Raw genomic sequence first — 23,820 nt, forward strand, 5'->3', positions numbered from 1 at the left:
TACTTTGCCATATGTAGTTATGCAAGGACAGGGTGTATGTCAGTCAGAGGAAGGAAGTAGTTTTGGCTGAAACATGGTAGAGCAGAGCAGACTGTTCTCCACACAAGAGTGTGCCTGTTTTCATGAACTCCATGGCACAGTGCAATTAACAGTTGTTTTTGCACACTATAACCCAACTCTTTCCTCTGATTTATTTCTGTAGCCCAGAGTACATCCCTGATGGAATTTTTCCAGAGAAAATATTTCAATGTATCCTTGGAGACAGATTTTTGGTGCTACATTTCAAAAATATATGGGCCTGATTTTGCACATTTTATCAGCTGTCATTAAGTAAAACTGGCAAAAAAAGATCTGCAAATTGTTACAGTTTTTGACACTAACTGCTCATCCAATTACCTACTGTAGGCCAGCAGGTCCTAACTTTTTGTTAACCACTCTGCTCCTCAGGTGACCTTAAACTGCAGAGCAATAATTTTGACGTTTCCATCCCCCTTTTCAGAGGTTTCAACTGCATTACTATTATCTTCCACCTATTTACTGAGATAACAGCACTCCTCCAATCTGGCATTCCTGATTTTCTTATCACCACCACTCATAGCCATGCCTTCGGATGTGCAGCTTTGGAATTCCTCCAATAAATCCCTCTGATTTACTTCTTATAATAATTTTCCTGCCACCCTCCTCATTAACTTCTTAGGTGGCCAGTAAGCACATAAAGATAAGAACATAATAAATTGAAGCAGGTGTAGGCCATTTGACTTCTTGTGCCTGCTCTGACAATCAATAAAATAAAAGTTGATCATTTACCTTTATGTAACTTTCCTTCACTAACCCTAATTCCATGATTCCCTTGTTGTCTAAAAATTACTTGATCACTGTCTTGAACGTACTCATCAACTGATCGCCATAGACTTCTAGGTGAAGAATTTCAAAAATTTCTTATCCTCTAGGGCAGGGGTGGCCAACCTTTTACATTCCATGTGCCAATTTTTTCACTCACAAGTTCAGATGTGCCATACAACTCTTGTACCCCCATTCAATTCTTGTAAAAATATGTTAATATAGAACTTGTGCATGAAAAAATTGCAGCTGAACTCGTGTGTGAAAAATTTGGGGCATTGAATGTAACAGGTTGGCCACCCCTGCAGGGTGAAGTAATTTACTCTCACCTCTAACCAGAGAGTCTGACTCCTTTGTCTGAGTCGGTGGCCTCTTGCCTACACATCTTTGCCAGGGAAACATCACCCTCTTCTCAGCTCCATAAGAACTTTTTACATCACAATGAGATTTTCTCTCGTTTCTAAATTTAAGAAAATAGAAGCATAGTCTTTTAAGTTCTCCTTGAAAGACAAAGCTACCATCACAGGAATCAATCCATTAACTAATTCTCTATCAGTATTAGTGTTTTTTTTCTCAATCCTGTGTTCTATTATATTATTTATAAATCCACATTGCCTATGCCCACTCCATTAATATACTCTAAGCATTATTTCACTCATAATACACTCCAGCATTTCTCTGTTGCTGAAGGCAGGCCAGCTAATGTACTTTATCCCCTCTTTTATAAGTATAAGGTAACAAATCCCTCATCTGTGGGAACAATCCCATAATCTTTGGAATTCTGGGATATGATGATTCATATCTCCACTGTTTCCATAGCTGTCACCTTCTAAACTCTAGGATTGAAGTCATTTTGGTCTGAGAGTGATATCAGCATTCAGTCTCATTAATTTTTATAGTACTAACTTTTAATGCTTATCAATTTCTTCAAGCATCTCAATTGCACTTGACCTCCGGTTCTCCACAATGTTTCTTCATGATGTGTATATAATTATAGTTTAATTTCTCTGCTTTTTGTTTTATAAAAGGAGCCACATGAACATACCCTTTCCTTTTACGAATCTATGGAAGCTTTTTACTGTCTGTGTTTATGTTACTCACTAGACCACTGTTGCATTTCACTTTCTTTTCCCTTATCAAAGCCTTCGTCCTCCTTTGCTGTACCCCAATCCTTTGGCGTGCTGTTTTCTTTGGCATTACCATACGCGTTTTCCTCTAATCTAAAACTGTTGCCAGATTTTCCTTGATAGCCACACATTCCGTGCTGAAAGTTTTGCCTTTAAAGGGAATATGTATATTACTAGTAAAACATTAGCTATTGTTTCATTATTGGCAAACTTATTGCATAAAGAATTTTAGGTTTTTTTGTCACTCTGCTGTAAGTGTTCTAACCTATCAGATAATCAAAAAGGATCTAGTGCTTTCCCAGCGTGTATGGCGAATAAACTCTTGTTAGGCTTCCAACCAGGCACAGGTATCTATTTTAACCAACATTTCGATGACAAACTCAGCCACCTTCATCAGGGATGATGCCTGCGCAAGTCTAGTCCAGTGGTATTTGTGAGTCCCTCCTGATTGGTAGTCTTCAACCAATCACATTTCCACTGTCCTACTTTGTTTTGAAAGAAGCCATTAAAATATGACTGGAGAGTAAGAATTTTAACAAAGATGAAGATCTTGCTCTAAGTAAGGAATGGAATTTGATTGTAAGCGAACTGGGACAGCAGAAAACTGTTTAGTTGAGGACTAACCAATCGGGAGAGATGGTCGGCAGGGGTATACTGTATATACCACCGGACTAGACATGACCAGACATAATTCCTGATGAAGATGGCGAAGTTTGTCATCGGAATGTTGGTTAAAATCAATACCTGCATGTGACTGGAAGACCAAGAAGAGTTTATTCGTCATCAGATAGCCAATTAACCCCTTCTTATTTGAGAATATTTGATTTAAATTTGTCTCTTTCATAGTTGGTTTCTCAATTTATTAATCAAGTCTACCATCTTTACACACTCAATGAATTGCTCTATTAGGTTACCTAGATGAAGATTAATATGTTATAGGCACATCTCAATTCCTAATTTATATAATGTAATATAATATTATATTATCATATAATACCATAAATACTATTTTGGGAAACTGATTTTCCTTCTTGATTTTCAGAATTATGATTTTTTTTCTTCAGTGTTTTAATTCCATTCTTTTTAAGAACAAGGGTACCCTTTCTTTCTAATCTTGCCTATGACTTCTGAACATTAAGGTTCCTATAGTACAGAATGTTCAACTATGATCAGTCTGTAATCCAATCTATTAGATAAGATCCATTTATGTCACTAATATGTCTAATTATAAATGCTGCAAAGATTCAACAGCCCTTAGTTTTGTTCTTTGGCCATTTTTTTCCTGTTCTGACTCTAGTACTGGCATGTTTACATGTCCGTGTCTTTCTGACAGACTTTGGCTACCATTACCCATTACCTATTTTACTATTCTACACTGTCATTTTGGCCTTTGTCTTTAACTTCCTGAACTTTTCACCATCAGCACTTGCCCACTCACCCGACCCACTACTTAGTTTAAGGTGTGTCTACAGCTCGAGGAATTTGATTCTCCAAATTGCTGGTTCCAGTCTCATTCAGGTACAGCCCAACCCAGCAGGCCAGCTCCATCTTTCCTCAGTTCTCAGTTAAATCAACCACACTATTCTCCAAGGTATGCATTTATTTTCTGAAGGTTATTTACTATGTGCCAATTTGGACATGGTTTGGGTAGAAATTCAGACACTGTTGTCTTTGTGGCTCTGTTTTATTTTTGCATTTGGACTCCCAGATTCCCCCAGAAAACCTCCTTAGCCTTGTCTAGCTCATTATTCTCAGCACAGACCAGGAATTTACCCCTCTGCTCCATACTTACTTTCAGCACTGAGGAAATGTCCTTAACCCTGTCACCACACAGGCAGCATGGCCTCCAGGATTCAGCTTACAGCTGCAGGGAACAGCCTCACCTGATTACCATTATATTGAGTTTCATTCCCACGGCTGGAATGGTCTGCCATACAATGGTGCCAAGACGGTTTGTTTATCCATCCTGCAGTCTCCTGTTTCATTCACATAGGCTGCAAGAACCTCATTCCTGTTGGACAAGTGTAAGGCTCGAGATTCTGCAGAGCTATGTTCTGGATCCCCAATCCACCCATCATGCTCTCCTATCTCACTTGACAGACTCTGTTTGGTAATACACTTTGAAGTATCCAAAAGTTTTATTTTGTTAATGATGCCTTATAAATGGAAACTGAGATTGTTTAGAATACTGTATAAATTTACTGCAATATAATTGCATGTTTTGTTCTACTTCACCCCTTCTTTATTCCAGAAAAAGATTGTGTGTAGGTACCGTGACTGAAAGCCCATCATCCCTCTACTTCAAATGCAAGACCAAACAGTGAGTTTTTGTAGAACTTATGCTGGCTTGTTGACGAAGGTTGATCCATTTATTCCCACTTACCTACCTGTTTCTCTAAACACTTTAGTATGTTTTTCCCTTTCATATGTTTATGCACTCTTTTTTAAGAACTACCCTGAATTCCCTCCTTCCACTGCTGTCTCTGAAATACATTCCATTTCATTAGACAATTCCTCCTATAGATATTCCTTCTAATATCTATATCCATATCATTGATGAAACCTTTAGTGTTTCCACTTTAGTTGTAATTAATTGATCCAATGGGATAGATTTTCTTCTTCTGAAAGCAAGTATGTTTTGATTGCTGATCGTGAGAGATCATTTGGAACTGATCGATTGATGTTTACATAAGTGGTAGAATATGTGGAGTATTGATAGAAATGTGGTGGAATAAAAGAGGATTAATTTAAGCTTGGAGTAAATAGTTGATGTTCAGTGTGGATTGGTGGGCTGAGACACTGCTAGACTGTATTTCTTATTCTTGAACATTATTTTGGTTTTGATAATGCTAACTTAAAAATATGGCAAGCACAAATCTTGTTTAAGTTACACCACACAGTGAATGATGGAATTCTTCTCACCAGTTAGGAAATATCGTCACATAGTTGTCAATCAGAGAGGATGAAAGCACAGGGTGAAATTTTCTTCCAAAGGTAATAAAACCCAAGAAGCAAAACAGAATAGGTTGAGAGGGAGCTAACCAAAACCTTTTAACTTGGAGGCAAAGGTGCTGCACTTCTTCCACAAAAGCAATCAAGAATTTTCATTCTCAAGGTATCAGTTAACCCCGGTATGGTGATCAGAAACCTGGCTGGCAGCAACTGCAAACCTTGGGAAAGGGATAGGGAATATTGCAGCAATTAGGAACCATCAAGGATACAAAGATTGGGAATCCTTAGGAATATATAGGTTAGTAACCTCATGAGCAGACAGATTGGGTCACCTAGGAATATATAGATCAAGAACGCTGGGGAGTGCACAGATTTGAGTGTATGTTTTGGGAATCCTTGGGAGTGTATTGACCTGGAATACTTGGAAGTGTACAGTTTGGAAATCCTGGGAGTGTACAGATGGGAAATACTTGGGGTTATACAAGTCTACAATCCTTGGGAGAGTACAGATTGGGAATCATTGGGATTGTATTGATCTGGAATACTCAGGAGTATATAGGTAGGGAATGTTCCTATTAGGAATGTGGAGGTCTGTAGAGATAATGTTCTCTGGGGGAGGGGGAGATACAATGCAAGGGCCTATGAGGGAGGAGAGGAAGTCAAGAACACTGGAGAGGCTTAACGACAGAAAATCTTCAGGTGTGGTGATTGGCAACCCTCAAAGCAGGATTGGTTGGATAGCCATTCTTCAGCTGGTCTGCACATGATAGGCTGTATCTCAATGATTTGAAAACAGGCAGCAGTGATCTGATTGCCAGATGCAATGTTCTCTACATTGACAGATAGTGAATTGTAGTTCTTAAATTAAAATGTGCTCTTTTTTTGCCAATTATGGTTGAAATGGGTTAGAAAGTTAATAACTTACCATGTTTGTCTCTGATAACCCTGACATTGCAGGAAGTATCACAGTAGCATTATAGACGATACAGAAGGGATTTAAGTAGATGCTGCTCAAGTGGAGAACTTTAGCAATGGGTCGAGCTAAACTGGGGTTGCTTTCTGTGGAGAATAGGAAGCTGACTGGAGTTTTAACTGAATTGTGTAAAATTACACAAGGCCTAGATGGTAGATAAAAAGCACTTGCCTTGGCAGAGAACTCAGCAACAGGTGGCATGGATTTAAAGTACTGTAATTGGTGGAGGGAGTAGGGCGGAGAGAATTGTTTTCACCTGAAGACTGGCAGGGGTCGACAATGTTGCCTGAAATGGTAACTGCAGCACTTTTAAAAATTGCTTGGATAATCACTTTGTGTCATCACCTGCACGGCTACAGATCATAAACTTTACAGTGGGATTAAGTTGGATCACCTTTATTCAACCAGCATTGATGTAGTGGGACAAGTGGCTTCTCATGTGGTAAATTTTTGCAATTTTATACCCAGCAGCAATGATCTAGTTGCAGGCTACTGCACTTTCTGCTTGACCAGGCATTGGTACATTGCTTAGGGTGATGCTTAAATTAATTTTTTTTCTCTGTAAATTACAGCCTCTACGCACAAGCTTAATTACATGCAAGGCTTGAAATGGTTTGAAGAAAATGTTGTTGATTCAGCTTTGTGAAGAAAAACACCTCTACTGGTGCCCTTTGTTGATTCAGCGACTTTAATAACATGGCACGCTCATACATCTGTGCTGCCTTTTCTTCTAGTATGAATGTACTTTGTTTATCCAGAAGAATTTGACTGTGACAAATATTGTCTCGAAAGGAAAGTACTTAACCCTATGCGGCCCCTGCTTTGAATAGCACATATACCAGCACTGTAATATAATTCAACAACCAACATAAAAAATCTTTGGTTAGGGTGGGGTGGAGACACTGCCCCATCCATAGCATGCCGGCAGCTGGGTGGGAGGAAGTCTAAGGCCAGTTTTGCAATGCAATCGATTGGAAAGGAATTGGCCAATTGTTTAAAAAATTACCCCATTACCTCCTGAAGTTGTAAATATTTTAAATGGATGATGTTTGAAGAAAGTTTCCTTCTCTCTATCTTTCTGCTCCTCTGCCCTCTTTTCCCATTTAGCTGGAATCTGTTATCTCATAAAGAGCACAAACACCTGCTTCTTCCACTTAAGTAAATTCGTTCTAAGCCCTTCAGATCAGGGAGCAATGCCAGTAGAAGTTCAGCTCGACCCAAGATCCTGATTTCCCCCTCTCCTTTCTAAATGCCTAAAATTTCAAAGCCAGGGTTTATCTATAACATAAAGTTTAGCTCTATTTGTCACTGGGAGGCGGGTTGGAGATCTGTCTCTACCAAAGATGTAAGGCGCTCCTTCTTTCCTCTAGCCTGGAGGTTACTCTTTGGCAAGTTTTAGCACCTGCTTAACCCCCGGATCAGAATCATTTGAAGCCATGGAAGCAGGTGGTGGATGGTCGTACCAGCAGCTGGTGCAAATCACAAGTCCTGGTTACGTGACCACTGACGCCAGGCAGATAACCTCTGAAGACTATTGATAATGGCTAGGGTCACCTGTCTCTAAAGACACTGCCCAGAAGAAGGCAATGGCAAACCACTTCTGTAGAAAAATCTGCCAAGAACAATCGTGATCACGGACAGACCATGAGCGCCCATGTCATATTACACAGCGCATAATGATGATGCTGATATATCTGTCACATGTACATCGAAACATACAGTGAAATACATTATTTGTGTCAAATCAAATTACCAAGGATTGTGCTGGGCAGCCCAGAAGTGTCACCAGGCATCTGGCACAAACTAAGCATGTCCACAACTTTCTAACCCTAACTGATGATGTTGGAATGCAGGAGGAAAACAGGAGCACTTGGACAAAACCCACACACTCACAGGGAGAATGTACAAACTCCTTACAGGCTGGGTAAGGAGTTCTATCATTGATTGCTGGAGCTGTAATAGTGTTACAGTAGCACTACCCTACCTAAGAGGATCATGCACAACGTACATTTATGTCATATGAAGCTGACATATTTATATGTCCCACATTCCAAAGTTGTACAGGTTAGAGTTAATAAGTTGTGGCATGCTATGTTGGCACCAGAAAGATGGCACGTTTGGGTGCTGCCCCCAGCACATCCCCGGACCGTGTTGGTCATTAATGCAAACACTGCATTTCACTGTATGTTTCAATGTTCAATATCAAGGTAAAGCTAATCTTTAATGTGATGTGCTCCTCATTATTAACTGGTTGAGGTACAGAGAAGGTATGATGCAAGATATTTGGTGCAGATATGAGTTTTCCATTCATGTTACTGCAGGGGACACCTTTCTCTTGTTTTTCAGCTTATTATCAGCAGTTGTTGAGGTTGTAATGCAAAAAAACAGTATCAGAGATCAGAAATGCTTGCAGTTAAAAGGAATGACTTATCCGAAACCAGAATGAGCAAAATTCTACCCTTGTAATTAAACAGATTTATGAATCACACTTTGAAATTATCCTATTTTTCTTTTTCAAGCATGAGGTGTGCAACTAATTGTCCTTCATAGCCACAATGACTTTCATGACCTTGGAACATTAACAATAATTTTTACATATGTGGCAACTTTGATGTAGCAATGTGACCCAAGTTACATAACAGAAACGCTATGAAATAAAATTTGAACCAAGCCTCATTAAGACAAAAGTGTGCAAGTAAATAAAACCTTAGTTGGGGAGGAAAGTGAAGGTTTAGGGAGGGGCTTTTGGAGATAAGGGGCATACCATCTGAAGGGATGATTGAGATAAAATCTCAATATGCAAGTTTGCAGGGCAGAGATCTTGGAGAGTTGCTGGGATTTCAAAGAGAAGGGTAGGGCTACAGAGCAATTTTAATCAGAAGTGAGAGAATTTTACATTTAACAAAACTTAAAAGAGAGAGTAAAGCTACTTAATGAAACTAGTCTTATCAAGACAACAGCTCTACATGTTTGATAGAATTCTGTGAATATATGCAGGACTATCATCAAAATAGAATTCTGAGTTTTTTTCTGACTAAAAGGAACAAACAGCGGCGAGGTCTGGTGCCATTCTATTGCCGTGAGCCTGTGAGTGGATGTAACAGGAGTGGGTCATGAAGAGCCATGGTTGAAGATTACAAAATAAAACAGATGCTGAATATTAGAAATTAAATCTGGAAACCCTGGAAATACTCAACAGAACCTGCAGAACTTGAGGAAGGTTGTTGACCAGAAACGCCAACTCTGTTCCCCTACCCAGCCTGTTAAATATTTCCAGCATTTTAGATTGCATTATAATTTGAACTCCAGTGATTTATACTGTACAAAATAGTAGTTTCCGAAGCAAATAAAAGAAAATACATTCTCTTTTTCAAATGAATTCACCCCCTGTAGTCCTATCAACATGCAACTCACAATCAGTGTCATTGCAATAATGTCCACTTTATCTTAAAGTTGTCCTTTGCTCAGTTTGGTAGGTGCTCCCTCTATGTCTACATGTCAAAATATATTAGGAAGTAGAATGGGGCATGCTGAAGCTGCGAAAGTTGCTCTAGATGTGTAGTGTTTCCTTATTGAAGTTAATCTCGATGTAATTGTAAAGTGAATTTGAAGTCTGAAATGATGAGCAGATGAAGGTCACAAGTAGATTACTAAAATTTTGCACTGTATGTAATGCATCACTGTAATTTTTAGCGGGATGGCGAAAACATTTCCTGTTAGCTTTGTGGTGTCAGCAGTTAGAGCATCTGTTATATTCTGTCCTGCTGCTGAAGGCAGACATTCATCAGTTTGTTTTGGGAAACCAATGCACAAGCTTAAAGCATAATCTGACTTTGCATTTTGGAGTAGGCTAAAGGATTTTGCATTTCTTTTGAAACGAATTGCCCCAGATAAGATTCAATGTCTCCAAGAGATGACATTGTTATGTCTGATCATGAAATGAGTGATGCTTTCAATCTAGGCATTTTCTTACCACTGTAAGAGTATTGATTTCCAATGGTACAGTGGCTTTAATGTAGCCAAAACACCCTAAGGCACTTCAAGGAGGCTGTTTGAACAATAATTGATGCCGGCCATGTAGAAAAATACTGAGATGGATGATTAAAAGTTTGGCTAGAGGGATAGACTGTGGGATATCTTGAAGAATGTAAAAGGCAGTGAAGCTATTAAATTTAGGAAGCGAATTGCAAAGCTTGGGACCTTGGCATCTGAAGCAACTCCATCATTGGTACAGCAGTTTAATTTGAGGACAAGCAAGAGGTCAGAATTAGAGGAGCACAAGCAGCTCAAAGAGTAACAGGGTTGGAACAGTTTCAAGGCATGAGAGGGTGTGGTATGCCAAAATAGGGAGATGTGTAGACAGGAATAAAAACAGTGAATTCCGGTAAATTGGGCCGTCGTTTAATTGTGGCAGACACTTATTTGGGACAACTCTTGGAGAACAAAAATTAATTGAGAAGATAGCCAGGATTCCCTTCGTTTATTTGGGACACTATGTTGCTTAACTGGGACAGGAAACTTGCTGAACAGTTTCTAATTAATGTCAGGCGTGTGCGCTTATGTGGCCATTAGACACGACACTGTGCTTCAGGGAAACAGTTTTTAAATAGCATTGTGTTTTAGTGTGCTTGTGTTCAAAAGCAGCGATTTTTGTCAGTGAAAGTTGGTGGTAAATAAGCAGTAAGACATTTAGAACTATTTTGCTAACTGTGGTTTCAAGCATTGAGGCTTGGAGATGCCAGAAATGGCCGGGAGTGAAAATGGAATGAATTCACAATTTCAGTAAGTTAGGAACTACCAAGAATTTGTAGGTATCCCCACCTTGACTGTTACAATGAAAAAGAAGATTTGGGAAGATGCAATTGTCAAAAGCATTATATAAATGTAGTCCATTATTTGTACTAGGTATTTGCACTGATTTTATTAATCACAGTCAAACAAAAGAATGTGGCAGCATACACGCTGGGTGAGTTCCTCCGTTGATAACTATGATAAACTAATAAAGAGTTTTATAGTACTGTATTGGTAATATTCTAATTTGTTCTGTATTTCATTTAAATACATATTTTGTAACTCAATTAAATGATAGTTTGTCTTTTTTTTATACATTTTTAGCTATTTCCATGATATTTTGGCTAATTGGGTAGCCACTTAATCAGGCCAAAATGTACTGATCCCAATGTGTCCCAATTAGCTGGAATCCTCTGTATATAGAAACTGTGCTATTGCTTAACTGGAAACAAGTGTAGTCAGGAAGCACACAAGTGTTATCCAAGGAATGAGTACATGTATAGATATAATAATTTTGGGTTGATCTCAACTCTGTAAAGGATGGAGGTAAGGAAGCAAACCAGGAATAAAGACAAAAAGTGTTGGAAATGCTCAGCAGGTCAGACAGCATTTGTGGAGAGTGAAACAGAGCTAACATTTCAGGTCAATGACACCTCATCAAAGATTAACTTGCTAGGTTAACTCTGTTCTTTTCTTCAAACCTACTGCTGACCCGCTGAGTGTCTCCAGCAATTTCTGTCTTTATTTTACATTTCCAGCTGCTGAATTTCTTTGCACTTAAGGCCAACTAGAAGTTGATTAAAATCATCAGTTCTGGATGTCACAAAGGACTGGCTAATGGTTTCAACAGCTTTTGATTTGAGGAATGAGCAGAATCAGATGGAGAAGTTACATGACCAGACCAGACCAGTAAGAGGTCAATAAATTCAACTTGGAGTCAACCATGCAGTGGAAGTTACAATCAGTCCAATGCAGTTTTAGGCCATCAGTAGGATGACTGAAAAACAAAGCAAGGACTAAGAAAGGAGTTTGTGATGGGTTTATTTATTTTATGTAGAGATACATTGCAGAACAGACCTTTCTGGCCCAATCAGCTGCACCGCCGAACAACCCACCTATTTGTTGTTATTCTCTTCTGCACCTCATGGCGCACCGGGCAGCATCCTTGCTGTATCTTTAGCATTTGTCTGTTTTTATGAGGCTGAGTTGCTAGCTCGATGTTCAACCCAGCACAGATGCAAGGAGCCAAGACAGATTCGAACCCAGGACCACTCGCCTCGAAGTCCAGTGCGGATGCCACTACACCACTGGCCAGCTACTACCCACCTATTGAACACTCGCCTAATCACAGGACAATATACAATGACTTACTAACCTGCACATCTTTGGCCTAAACAGATAAATAAATAAAAGATGTTACAGCACTGGAGAGGATGCAAAGTAGATTCACCAGGGTGTTGCCTGAGATGTGAGCAGTTTATTTATGAGGAGAAACTTGAGAAGCTGAATCTGTCTTCCTGGAGTGGAAGAGATTAAGATGGGACCAGACTGGGATACGTAAAGTTACAAGGGGTATAGATAGGGTAGACTGCAGGAAACTTTTCCCCATATCACAGGTAGATAAAGTGGAGAACATCTACTTAAGGTAAGAGAGAAGAGATTTAGAGGGGACAACCAGGGAATGGTAAATACCTGGAATGCACTGCTTGAAAGAGTTGTTGAAGCTGAGCGGCTGACAGCATTTAAACAGTGTCAAGATGAGCACTTGAAGACTATGGAACAAGTGTTGGGAGATGGGATTAATACAGAGGGGTGTACATTGGTTTCTGTGGATGATTTGCACATGCTGTATAATTCTTTGACTTTGTGAGAAACCTTTGTGTATATGAATGCTGATCTTTGAGGGTGCCAGTGCTCTTTTTGAAAACATGCTTAGGAGATCTATGATTTGTAAATAGAGGCGGAACACACAAGCAGGGAGGTTATATAGAACCTTTATAGAAAACTAATTAGCCTGCAACAAGAAGACTCTGTCCAAGTTTGGCCTCTGCTCTTTAGCCTGCAACCCCACAGAGGGTCCTGAAAATATTTACTGTGGTGAGGATTTGAGTTGCAAAGGTGTTGTGGTAGGGTGTGGAGGTGGTGGTAAAGAAAAAAATGAGAGGAGATTTGATAGCTGAGTATAAAATGTGTTAAATAGAGAGAAACTGTTCCCATTGGTAAAGGTACAAAGACCAGAGGGGACAGATCTAAAGTGATTGGCAAAAAAAAATGCAAGGATTGTTAGATTAACAAAATTGTTAATGCAGCAAACAATCTTCATCTACAAATCAAGGCTGAATACATGGTGATGCTAATTCATTTCTGGACTTCAGATGGAATCTGAATGAAGACTTGAAAGTGAATTAATTTGCGGGCCACAGGGAAAGAGTAGAGATGGGTGCTTTTGGATTTCTCTTCTCAGAGATGGAAAGAGTTGATGCAGTGGCCAGTATTCTCCTGTACCCTACCACCATCATCAATCATAGACCCCTTAGCAAAATTGACTCCTCCTCCCTTAGCAACAGGGGTGGGGGTGGAGAACAAGATAAGGCTGGCAATAGCCCACAGCCCACAACGTCCCTGGAAGGAACATATTGAGCACATGTAGTGTGCTATGCCCAAATGAACTCCTTCTTTGTCGCCAAGGTTTCCAAAGACTTTTTTTCACGGGAGGGGAGTGAATATAAATATCTGTGCATCTAACCGAGATAACTTCAGAAGCAAGCAACAACAGGATTTTACTGGTACTTAAGGTTTGCGTTATCCCACTTCTATCTATCTAAGTTTCCATGAAAATCGGAAACTAATGAGTAGAAGATAACATATCGATTTGTTAATAGTGCCTATGCATCAAGTATCAGAACATAAGCAAAATTTTTCTTGTTTGGCTTTTGAGTTTATACTGAATGAATCTGTTACAGGCTGATCTATTGACATAGGCAGTTCTTCAAGCTGTATTTTCTCTTAGTTGTATGTTGGGAAAGGTGTGCCAGCCTCAATAGCTGACATAACCAAAAACAAAATCCTACAATCACAAAGATACAGAGCACAGCACAATCAGTTTATGTCAGTGATACTGTTAGAGCAGACAAAGGTCAGCGAGGAGCCCTGAATTTGTTGCCAAATGTAAGGTGAGTTAAATGGCTCTTGTCATGTTAATATGCAAGTCACTCAGTAGCTAGAGGCATTCACGAGATTCCACCAGAGCAAGTCTAACAGTAGCACCATTCCTCTGAGCTTCATGAAGTTCCTGCATCTGCACTAACACCCATTAAACTCACCAGAGAAAGTTATGAACGGTTCTTGACAGCACATAAACTTTTTAAAGAAGAGATTCTTGTAAGGCCACTTCTCAACCTTCCCATCCTTGAGCCGAACGACTTAAACCCTGCCCTCTTGTTCCTCTAAAATGTTATGAGATATTAAAATGTTCTGTTATTCTGTTTACCTTATTTGTCAATAGTCCTCTTTTAACCCTTGTTATTTCACTCTTTCCTGCTGTACAGGATTTGCCTCCTGCTCACTTTATATTTTCCCCCATCGTTCCTTTTTTTCACAGGCCTTATCTCCGCGTGTTAAATCTGCACTCGAGTACTAAAATCCTAATGTTTATCTTTGGGCTGATGGGGAAGTGTCTCGGGACCTGGTTCCCCAAGAGTCTGGATGATGTTGGCCCGTTGACACCACTAGGTATACCAATGAACAATTGAAAACGGGTGTACGTCACCCGCTCAGGGCATCCTTTTGCGGAAAATCCCCTGCATTTAATCGTGAGGCCACTGACAGGTTCTCATCACAGCTCTCTCCTTTCTCGCGTCCTTTCCTCATCTTTCATTAGTTTTAAACATGCCGGTATTAGCATAACTTTTTCATTGGCCTCTGCACAGCTTGAGTGAGTGAACGAGGAAATGATTCTGCCACCTTTATATGGCCCATATTTCACTAATGACAGCGCAGGGATGGAGCGGTGTCAGCTCCTGCAAATTTACGACTACCTTGGGGTTGGGGAGTTGAGCAGGAGGTGACAAATACATAAGTCTGCCTTTAGTTACAAACTCTACACTTAACAGCGCAAGTGCGCAGCCGGCTTCTGCAAACTGCAACTGTATCTGTAAGTTGCCACAGGCATTCTGGGCATCAAAAAATAAGTGGGTGCGGAGAGATCCTAATCATGGATTAATTTACAGGCAAGAGTGAAATCTGACGAAGGATTGCTTGAAACTCTTAAAAGTTGTTCTATCGCAGGTGGTCGAGGACTGTGCTTCAAGGGTTGCCGTAGAAACACTCACAACAAGCAAAACTGTATTTGGTTTCTAGTTTCGGGGCTAACAAGGGGACATGATGGAGAAACACTTACTCAGTTCGATTTTCGGATCAGAAGGAATTCAGGTGGTTGTTTTAGAAGGAACGTACGACGTTGGATTCCGAACAGGGTTTGAGTATTAAGCACCGCTCCTTACCCCGCGTGTGGGTCACTGGTCCGACGTGTTGCCATCGTTCCTTGTGCTCTGAACAGTCTAGAACGAGTGTATTTTGACAGCGAAGTTTAATGTGGTTTACATGCTGTCCCCCGGGCAGAAGGTGCAGCGGGCGATGGCGAGCGGCTTATTTTTACCCGGGACCTGGCCACTGAACGATGGAGCTCCAGAGAGAGAGAAAAAAAACACAACTTCACGAACTATTCAGAGGAAGGAGACTGCCCCAGATAGTATCTGGTCACACAAATGAAACAAGGTGGGGGAAGAACACACAACGTCAGAACCGCACCACTTCTCTCTCTCTCTCTTTCTCTTTCTCTTCCTGCTGCCGAATCCCTGTTTAGCGTTGTTTATCAGTAGAGATTACTAGAGGGAGGCTAGCTCTCGGCAGATACACCATGTAATGTGTCCTGCCTGGATTTCATTAAAAGCCCAAATGCATTGCGGTTGCACCACAGAAGGCTCGTCTGGCAAGCTGCCTATTCCGTAGGCAGGATTTCCATTGAGGCACCTCAGATCTTGCTTGTTTTTATTAACCCCAACCCCCCCCCCCACAGTTAAGCTTCAAAACCAAGTCCTCTTTGTGCTTACCTTTGTGCAAGGGTGCACAATGGGATTCTCACTGGCCTGTTTCCTACCAGAATTGTTTTGAGTTGTTTTGCTCAGCGCCGGAGCCTTGTTTTCATTCAGACCAACAGTGTGTCTTTTATGTTTTTTTTGAAGAAAGAGTTTCTTGAGAGAAACGCGCTGTATTATCAACCGAACCCCAGAAACCAATAAAAGCGTCTACGCTAATTTTTTCAAACTATCTCCAGATAGGAAAAAGAAATGATCTGGCGTTTTGTCTATGAGAACTATAACACTTGTGACAGTTCGCGGGGGATGGGGGGTGGGGGAGGCTGTTATTCCTTTTTGTTAGAAACAGGAGCTGGCCGGAGAAATCATGAGAGGAAGTGTAGAAATGGGGTACTTTCCGAGTAGCGACGCTGGACATAACTCTTTGCAGTAAACGGAAAATAAAGAGATCTGCTTTTTGTTTCTCAAAAGCTTGCAAGGGGGAGACCGAGCTGATGAAGAGCTCTTCGTCAAGTGCTTGGCATTTTTGTGACTGGCTTCATTAGTAAGGGATGTTTCGCAATAAACAGCAACTGTGGTCAAGAGATAGTTTTGAAAGCTTGGACATGTACTGGGGGAAGAGGTGTTGATAGATAGTGGCCGGTGTGAGCTGGAAATATAAAGACGATCTTCTCCTGTATGGAGTAATTTAATGGCTGATCCACAACTATTGGGCTCTTGCCAAGGAATTCGCACAATGTGCCCGGGATTGATAAGAGATTGCAATCATTTGCTGCCTCCAGCAGTTTCATAACTGCGGCGAGTGAGGCACGGAAAATTACTAACGGCATATTCTGGTTAAGGTACCGTTCTTCTGAGCAATTTGCGGATGTGGACCTGGAACATCTCCGGAAAGCTGGTGACTTATCGTAATTGTAAGTCTGCCAGCACCTTTGTGACTTAAAGTGATAGCCGTGGGTAGCATTCCCTTCCAAAATTAGAAAGTTCTGGAACCTAGCCCCACCCTAGATTCTTGGTCACATTCCACAAGCCCAACACTCCAGTGCCAGCCAGTGCTATTGTTGTTAGAAGACTTATCCTTCGTGTTGAGCCATAAAATTAAGGCCTATCGGGTGTTCTAAGATATCTGTCAGTACCAGCCCAGCTAATTTTCATCAAGACATTGTCTGGTCATTATGGAGGAGTTGTAGGATCGTGAAGAGGACTTGAGGCCAGCATATGTCAACCATGATCTTGTTGAATGGTAGGGCAGACTTGAAGGAGGCCTACTCCTGCTCCTAATTTCTTACGTTTTTTTTTGTATGCAAGTTGGCCATTACAGTTAGAAAGTGTATGGTTGTAAAAAATAACATAGTATCTCAGACATCCCACCCTGCAAAAACTCATTTCAGGGAGGTAGTACCATCAATTTGCGGGATACACCCAGAACTTCCGGGAGAGGTGGGATGTCTGCAATAGAGTAGCTCCTTAGCAGCTAGCCAGCTAGTTTAAATAACATTAGCTATGCTAATGAATGAATGACACCTGTTAAACTCACCTCAACTTCTCTTTTACATTTTAACCCACCATGGGCAATAGAAAAGTCACTGTTGCAAACAGCACAGTGAGCAACACAGTCATTATTTTGACCCCTATTAGGCAGGGGTACACTTTAGTGTAGTCTGGGGTGACATACGTTTTATATTTTCTTTTTTTGCAACACTCTGCCATGGCGCACTCGCGCTCTCTCCCTCTCGTGGTCTCTCTCACCCTCTCGCTTTTTCTCTCTCGCTCGCTCGCTCTCAAAAAATTGATTTCCGTGATATTGCATATAATTTGCGGGCATCAGGGAGCCACTATTAATATGCGGGAGACTCCTGGAACTTCCGGGAGAGGTGGGATGTCTGGTATCTAAGACCAATCTAAGCAAAGCTGGCAGATTTTCCTTCCAAAAGGCCATTAGTGAACCAGGCAGTCCTGATGAAAGGTCTCAGCCTAAACTGTCAATTATTTATTCCCTTCTGTAGACGCTGCCTGTCCTGCTGAGTTCCTCCAGCAATCTCTGTGTGTTACTCCAGAAAACAGTCCAGCAGTTTCCCAGTCGCCTTTACTGATAACAGATTTTTATATTATTTCAGGTTTTAACTAATCAACTGCATTTAAATTCGCCAGGTGCTGTGTGGGAGTTTTATTCCTATCTGGATTATTTGTACAAATCCTTGATTGTAAAACCAGTAAATGCACCTACATTGGTACAGTGCCTAATTAGAATTTGCAGTGGTATATTATTTTATTATTTGAATGCCAAGATTCAATATAATTATTTTAATGTTTGGTTTGTACCTATTAGTTTTGTTTAAGATATTTGGCATACAGCAGTTATCATAGTTCAACTACACTCAGTGGCCACTTTCTAGGGTACCTCCTGTACTAGGTAAAGAGGCCTTCTGCATGTATGTTTCTGGTCTTCTGCTGCTGCAGCCCATATGTTTCAAGGTTTGACATGTGCTTTCAGAGATGTTCTTCAGCACACCACTGTTGTGACATATTGTTACAGTAGTTGAGTTACTTTCACCTTCCTGTCAGCTTGAACCAGTCTGGCCATTCTCCTCTGATCTCTCTTATTAATAAGTTAAGGCACTTTTGCCCACGGAACTGCCACTCTCTAGATGTTCCTTTGTCTTTCCGCTCCATTCTCTGTAAACTCCAGAGCGTGTGTGAAAATCCCAGGAGATCAGCGGTTTCTGAGATACTCAGACTGCCCCTGTCTGGCCCCAACAATCATTCCACGGTCAAAGTCACTTAGATCACATTTCTACCCCAATCTGATGTTTTTGTCTGATCAACAACTGAACCTCTCGACCATGTCTGCATGCTTTTGTGCATAGAGTTGCGGCCACATGATTGGCTGATGAGATATTTGCGTTAACGAATAGGTGTACAGGCGTACCTAATAAAATAGCCACTGTATATTACAGTTAAAAAAACAATCATTTAGCATTAACTTCTGTATTTTATTTCTGGGCACATATTTCACCAGGACGTTAATGAATAAGAAACACAAGCATGCGCATCTTGCATTTTACCTGGTTGATATCTGTGAGATCTCTCTGTACTTAAATTTACCAGGACGTTTTGCTATAGCACAGAGCAATCTCAGTTCAAATGTACTTCATTACATTATGGTAGATCCTGTAGAAAAATGAGTTTTCCTTTGCTTTCAAGCATCTGGAGTTTAGTGGACATGAAGCTGAAGGGCTGCAGATGAACACTATTTATTGCGTGTTGCTATATTGAGCACATAATTCAACTAGCATCTAGAGGCCCGGATTACTGATCTGGAGACATGAAGTTGCATGGCATCTGGGCAATTTAAATTTAAGTAATCAAATTCTGAAACAGATTCTATATATAAGTAATGGTGAACAGGAAACTGTAGGGTTTCCTTTAAAAATCCATTGGTCTGATTGATAGCTGGTGTGGACCCCATGTGACTAACAGCCCCACAGCTATGGGGTTGACTTGAAACTGTCTTTCATTCATTAGCATGGATGATGATGAGTGGTCATCTGCCAATCATCACCCAGGCTCTGCTTTTCTTTTTTGAAGATAGTAAATGTTGGCTTTGCTGACATACAGAATAAATTAAAGAATATATACTGTATGTTAAATTACAAAACAAAGTACTTATGAGGATAGCTAATCTGAAAAGCTGAAGCCACAGCGTCAGATGGGCAACACTTGGAAGGGTGTACTCATGCAGGTTATAAATCTTAGGTTGCCACAATATGTGTGGATGGGACAGGTGAGATAGATGCTCTGACAATTACACAGATTAAAGCAATGACTACTATTTATGTGGCACCTTTAAAATTGCAAGCTATTACAGTGTTCAGAACAAAATGAATTCCAAGCCAGACCTGCAAGTACAGTATATAGTGTGCTGGATACTTAGTCAAAGGCGTGGATTTCAATTGGTCTCTTATCTGTGGAAGAAAGGATATAGGGTTTCCTGAATTTAGGACCTTGGCAGCTAAAGGCACAGCCAGTAGTCATGGACAAATTAAACTTTTGAATGATCAAAAGGCAGAAGTTGAGACCAGAAAAGGATGAGAGTTATGAACGTAGCTTGATGTTTGCCTGACCGCTCACCGTACACAAGATTGAGCTGGCAAGTATAAAGGCTCCTTGAAGTTGGCCTGTGGAAATAGTGTGTAGTGCGGTCACTTGAGTCAAGTATGATATTTTCCTAAGGGGTTGTTGTTTATTAGTGTGGATTCCCTTAATGGAGAATGCCTGTATGTGAGAGAGAAGAGTATGAACATTTGTTGTCTATGTTCTTCAACAACTCACAACTGAAAACTGCTGAAATAATCCTTGTGGTTCATATCTGTACAAATGGTGTAGTGTGCAGGCTGAGATTGTGTACGTAGGATTCAGGGACTTCAGCGTCACTTATTTTCACATTGTACATCTGCCTGATATTTGAAGGATCGATTTAATGAGTCCTTTTCTCCACAGGCATGTAAGTATTTCCTATTTGCCATCTTAAGCTTTTTTTTAAAAGTTACCATTGAATCTGCTTCCACCACCTGTTCAGTTAGTTCATTCTAGATTATACAATCAGGCAAGTGGAAAAGAAATATTTTGAAAACCTGCATTTAATCTGTGCTGATTGTTACAGTCATTTTTTTATTACGAGAAAGAATTTCTCTATACACTCAGACCCCGCTTCATGCTGAGAATGTTCCCCTTGGAGGTAGAGCGCGATGTAAATCAGCGCTGTGTGGGGTCATTATAGCGTTACATAAACAGACACGTGCCTGATATTTAGAAAGTCACACCCGAGATATATGATATTTTATGTACACACAGTAATTTGTGGAGTAAGAAACATGCAAGTGGTCCTAACCTGTACATCTTTGGAGCAGCAACATATCACAGCAACAGCAGTGGGGGGAAGTGGGTGGTGGTTGCACCTTAGACGAGGGATCAGGCTATGGGTCCTCCTCTAACTTTAGCTTCTTCTTCAAGTAGACGTCAAGATTTGCCTGCTTTTTCTTAAGTTTCCTCTCAAGAAGCAGTTCTTGGTAGCAGGAGATCATGCGGAGAGCACTTCTTTTTGCCTTATTGCTTTGCTCCCAGTCAGTGTCATTATCGATGAACAAAGGTAGATTTCAAAGAGGTGCCAACATCAACCTGATGCTCACCAGCTTTCAAACACCATACCACTTGCAGTTTCACATCCATGCTAATGCTTTTCATAGACATCTTAGATGTGGTCCTCTCACCTGGAAGTTGCAGGTCTTTTTCCAGACATTGTGGGTGAAAAAAATGGAATAAATCGATGAGGGAAGAAGAATGTTTACACCTGCAGGGGAGGCAGAGCGTGAGCTAATATGTCATTGGCTGAAAGTGTTTTAGAGTGTATGTAAAGCATTGTCATTGGCAGATTGAATGTTCACTGTAATAATTACCAGTCTTGAGAAGTTTTAAGTGTTGTTTAAAATGATTTTTTTGTCATTTAAAAAAATTTCAATAGAGACTCGTATAACCGTGTTGTAACGAACCAACGCTATGTGGGGTCTGAGTGTATTTATAAGAAGAACAAAAAAAATCACAGTGGGACTAGATTACTTGGCTTCTCTAGCCTGCTCTGCCATTCAAATAAAGTCATGGCTGAAATCATCCTGCTTTCAACATCATATTCTTCCTGCAGCCCTTAATCTTTGTTGTGCAATAATCTATCTTGTTCTTGATTATACTTAATGATTGGACCCCACAATTCTGAAGTAGAGAATAGCCGTTGCAGAGAAGGAATAATATTCAATTTGGTCTTGGGATAAATGGATAACTGTTGTTCATTTATTCATGGTTCTGGATTGCTCCACCTGAGAGAATAAGTATCCTTTCAATGCATAATCAGCCAACCCCCCATCAGAATTGTATTCTTCTAAAATTGTACATGAATATAGGCATAATTATTCTTTCTGAGACAACTGCTTCATGCCAGAGTTAATTTAGTGAACTTTCTCTGCTCTGCCTTTCAGGAAAGTGTATCCTACCACATGTAAGGAAGTAGTTCACTCAGGAGGCTACTTTTTTATATAAATGATTCTTGACTGAATTTGTGGTGTAGTTATTCAGTACTGGGGAGTGGCATTACAGCAGAGGAACAGGCTAATTGAATCAACTGTTCATCAATCAACAACAGATTGCTGGACATCTCTATTCATCTTGCAATTGCTACTGCTATTGCTTTCTAAGGTATTTACACAGATTTAACTATTTAAGCTGACCTGTGAATGCAACGGTGCTATCTCTGAGATGGCCCCAGACTGCTGGAAACTCCAGACTGGTGCTAACCAAAGCCTAAAAGAGGCAAAGATAAAGCCTTGTGTAAATTTATGTCATATTCCTCAAGAGGCTTCAAGGGGTTAATAAAGCCATTTTTATCGCTTCGGGCAAATTCAGCAGTCTTCAAACGTTTACTAAGTAGATATGCATCTGAAAGTAGAAAAAATATGTGAATTTAAAAACGCAAACACGAGGAAATCTGCAGATGCTGGAAATTCAAGCAACACACATCAAAGTTGCTGGTGAACACAGCAGGCCAGGCAGCACCTCTTGTTTATCTATTTTCTAAGGCTGGAGAGTCAAGAGTCTTGCCATACAGAATATATAGAAATTTTATTTTAACATTGGTAATACTGGCATTTTATTAAGTGTACTTCTTTAATTTCACCATTCTTGACTTCTGTTTTTTTTAAGAAGCTACCTCAACAAGTCAGCTACCCACACTAGTTACAATTTCCCATTTTATTTTTTCATCTTTGCCAAAGGACTCCTGGCTTCTGCTACCTTTCATTCCTTACTTTTTACTTGTCTTACTTTTTATTTAATAATTCTTGCACTTGGAAGCTCCCCTAATGAATTGTATATGTTCCCAACCTACAAAAAGGTTTCTAGACATGTTGTTGTATACAGATGCGTCTAGGAAGAGAAACATATTATTCAAACTTTAAAATTTAGCTGAGAAAAGAGTTATTTCTTCTGTAATACATTGTACCATTCAGTAACTTCCTAAATTCAAAACTGAATACAGAGCTCCGTTGACTGGCTTTGTTTGAAAGTTGCCCTACTTTTGTTTGCACTGGAGGTTTAAGAACACATGATCTCTTGAGGTATTGAGTCTATCTAAATCCTGTGTATACTAATCCAAATTTTCAATCCTACAATCAAAGGATTAGCCAACAATTTATTTGGCTGCACTCAAATTATGTTGCAATCCATTTCAAGGAGATTCGCACAGGTTGTGTCTAAGACCTATGCAACTTGCCAATCAGGTGCTCAAATGTGCTGGTGCTTTGCGAAATAAACTGATAACATTTCTAAGGGAAATTATCTCAGCAGTTTAAATGTGTAGCTTATGAACAATTTCCTATTGGCTACAGATACCAGTATTAGCAATTGCTGATGGAATAGCCTTGCTCTTGATAAAGAAACACAATTCTAGGGGTTGTGTTTCATATCTTTTTTGCCAACACCATAACTATTAGTTGGAAAGAACTATTTACTTACTGGAAAGAGGGCTGGGCGATCATTTATTACAGATTTTGAATTCATACACAAGTCTGTTTGTTATGTTGCCAGCTCAAAACAGAACAATAAAATACAAGATAAGAAAGATAGCTGTTTTGATTATGCTGTATAAAGCCTGCTGATTCCCATTACCTGTGAATTCTCTTTTTTTTTGCTTTTTTTTTAAATTTTATTTTTATTTGGATAAGGAATTCACAAATATCATGTACTTTTTTCACACATATAACCTTTTCCATTTTTTATATGTATAAAACTATAATTATTTATACATTCTTAAGTACACATTGAGATGATATAAAAGGAAATTAGACACTTAAATAGATAATTATGTACTGTGGTAATTCTAATCTATTAGGCTAAGTAATGGTATTAGTTGTTAAGAAAAATGGTAATAATAGTTTCCATATAACTCTTCTGGACCATTTCCACTGGTCCAAAATATTGTATATAAGCCTATGTA

General features: G+C 39.9%; 2 protein-coding genes across 9 annotated transcripts in view; one reads left to right on the forward strand and one right to left on the reverse strand.

Annotated features, from left to right (window-relative positions):
• Positions 1-15,975, reverse strand: part of LOC140203031 (probable G-protein coupled receptor 146) — a 155,809-nt gene extending 139,834 nt beyond the window's left edge. For 4 of the 7 annotated variants that reach the window (XR_011887270.1, XR_011887269.1, XR_011887268.1 and 1 more), the window contains exon 1: positions 15,083-15,683. The gene's annotated coding sequence lies outside the window, so the exon portion shown is untranslated. Of the gene's footprint in view, positions 1-15,082; positions 15,684-15,794 lie in introns of those variants that run through there. The other 3 variants (XM_072268725.1, XM_072268727.1, XM_072268724.1) reach the window with 3 other exon arrangements.
• Positions 1-23,820, forward strand: part of LOC140203032 (cholesin-like) — a 436,104-nt gene that overhangs the window by 373,244 nt on the left and 39,040 nt on the right. The window contains exon 1 of one of the 2 annotated variants that reach the window (XM_072268731.1): positions 16,801-17,022. The exons of the other annotated variant lie outside the window; for it this stretch is intronic. Coding sequence (XP_072124832.1) covers positions 17,020-17,022 — 3 coding nt within the window. The 5' untranslated portion in view covers positions 16,801-17,019. Of the gene's footprint in view, positions 1-16,800; positions 17,023-23,820 lie in introns of those variants that run through there. 2 annotated transcript variants of the gene reach the window in all.

Source organism: Mobula birostris, chromosome 9 (genome assembly GCF_030028105.1).
Source record: "Mobula birostris isolate sMobBir1 chromosome 9, sMobBir1.hap1, whole genome shotgun sequence".
Taxonomy (NCBI): domain Eukaryota; kingdom Metazoa; phylum Chordata; class Chondrichthyes; order Myliobatiformes; family Myliobatidae; genus Mobula; species Mobula birostris.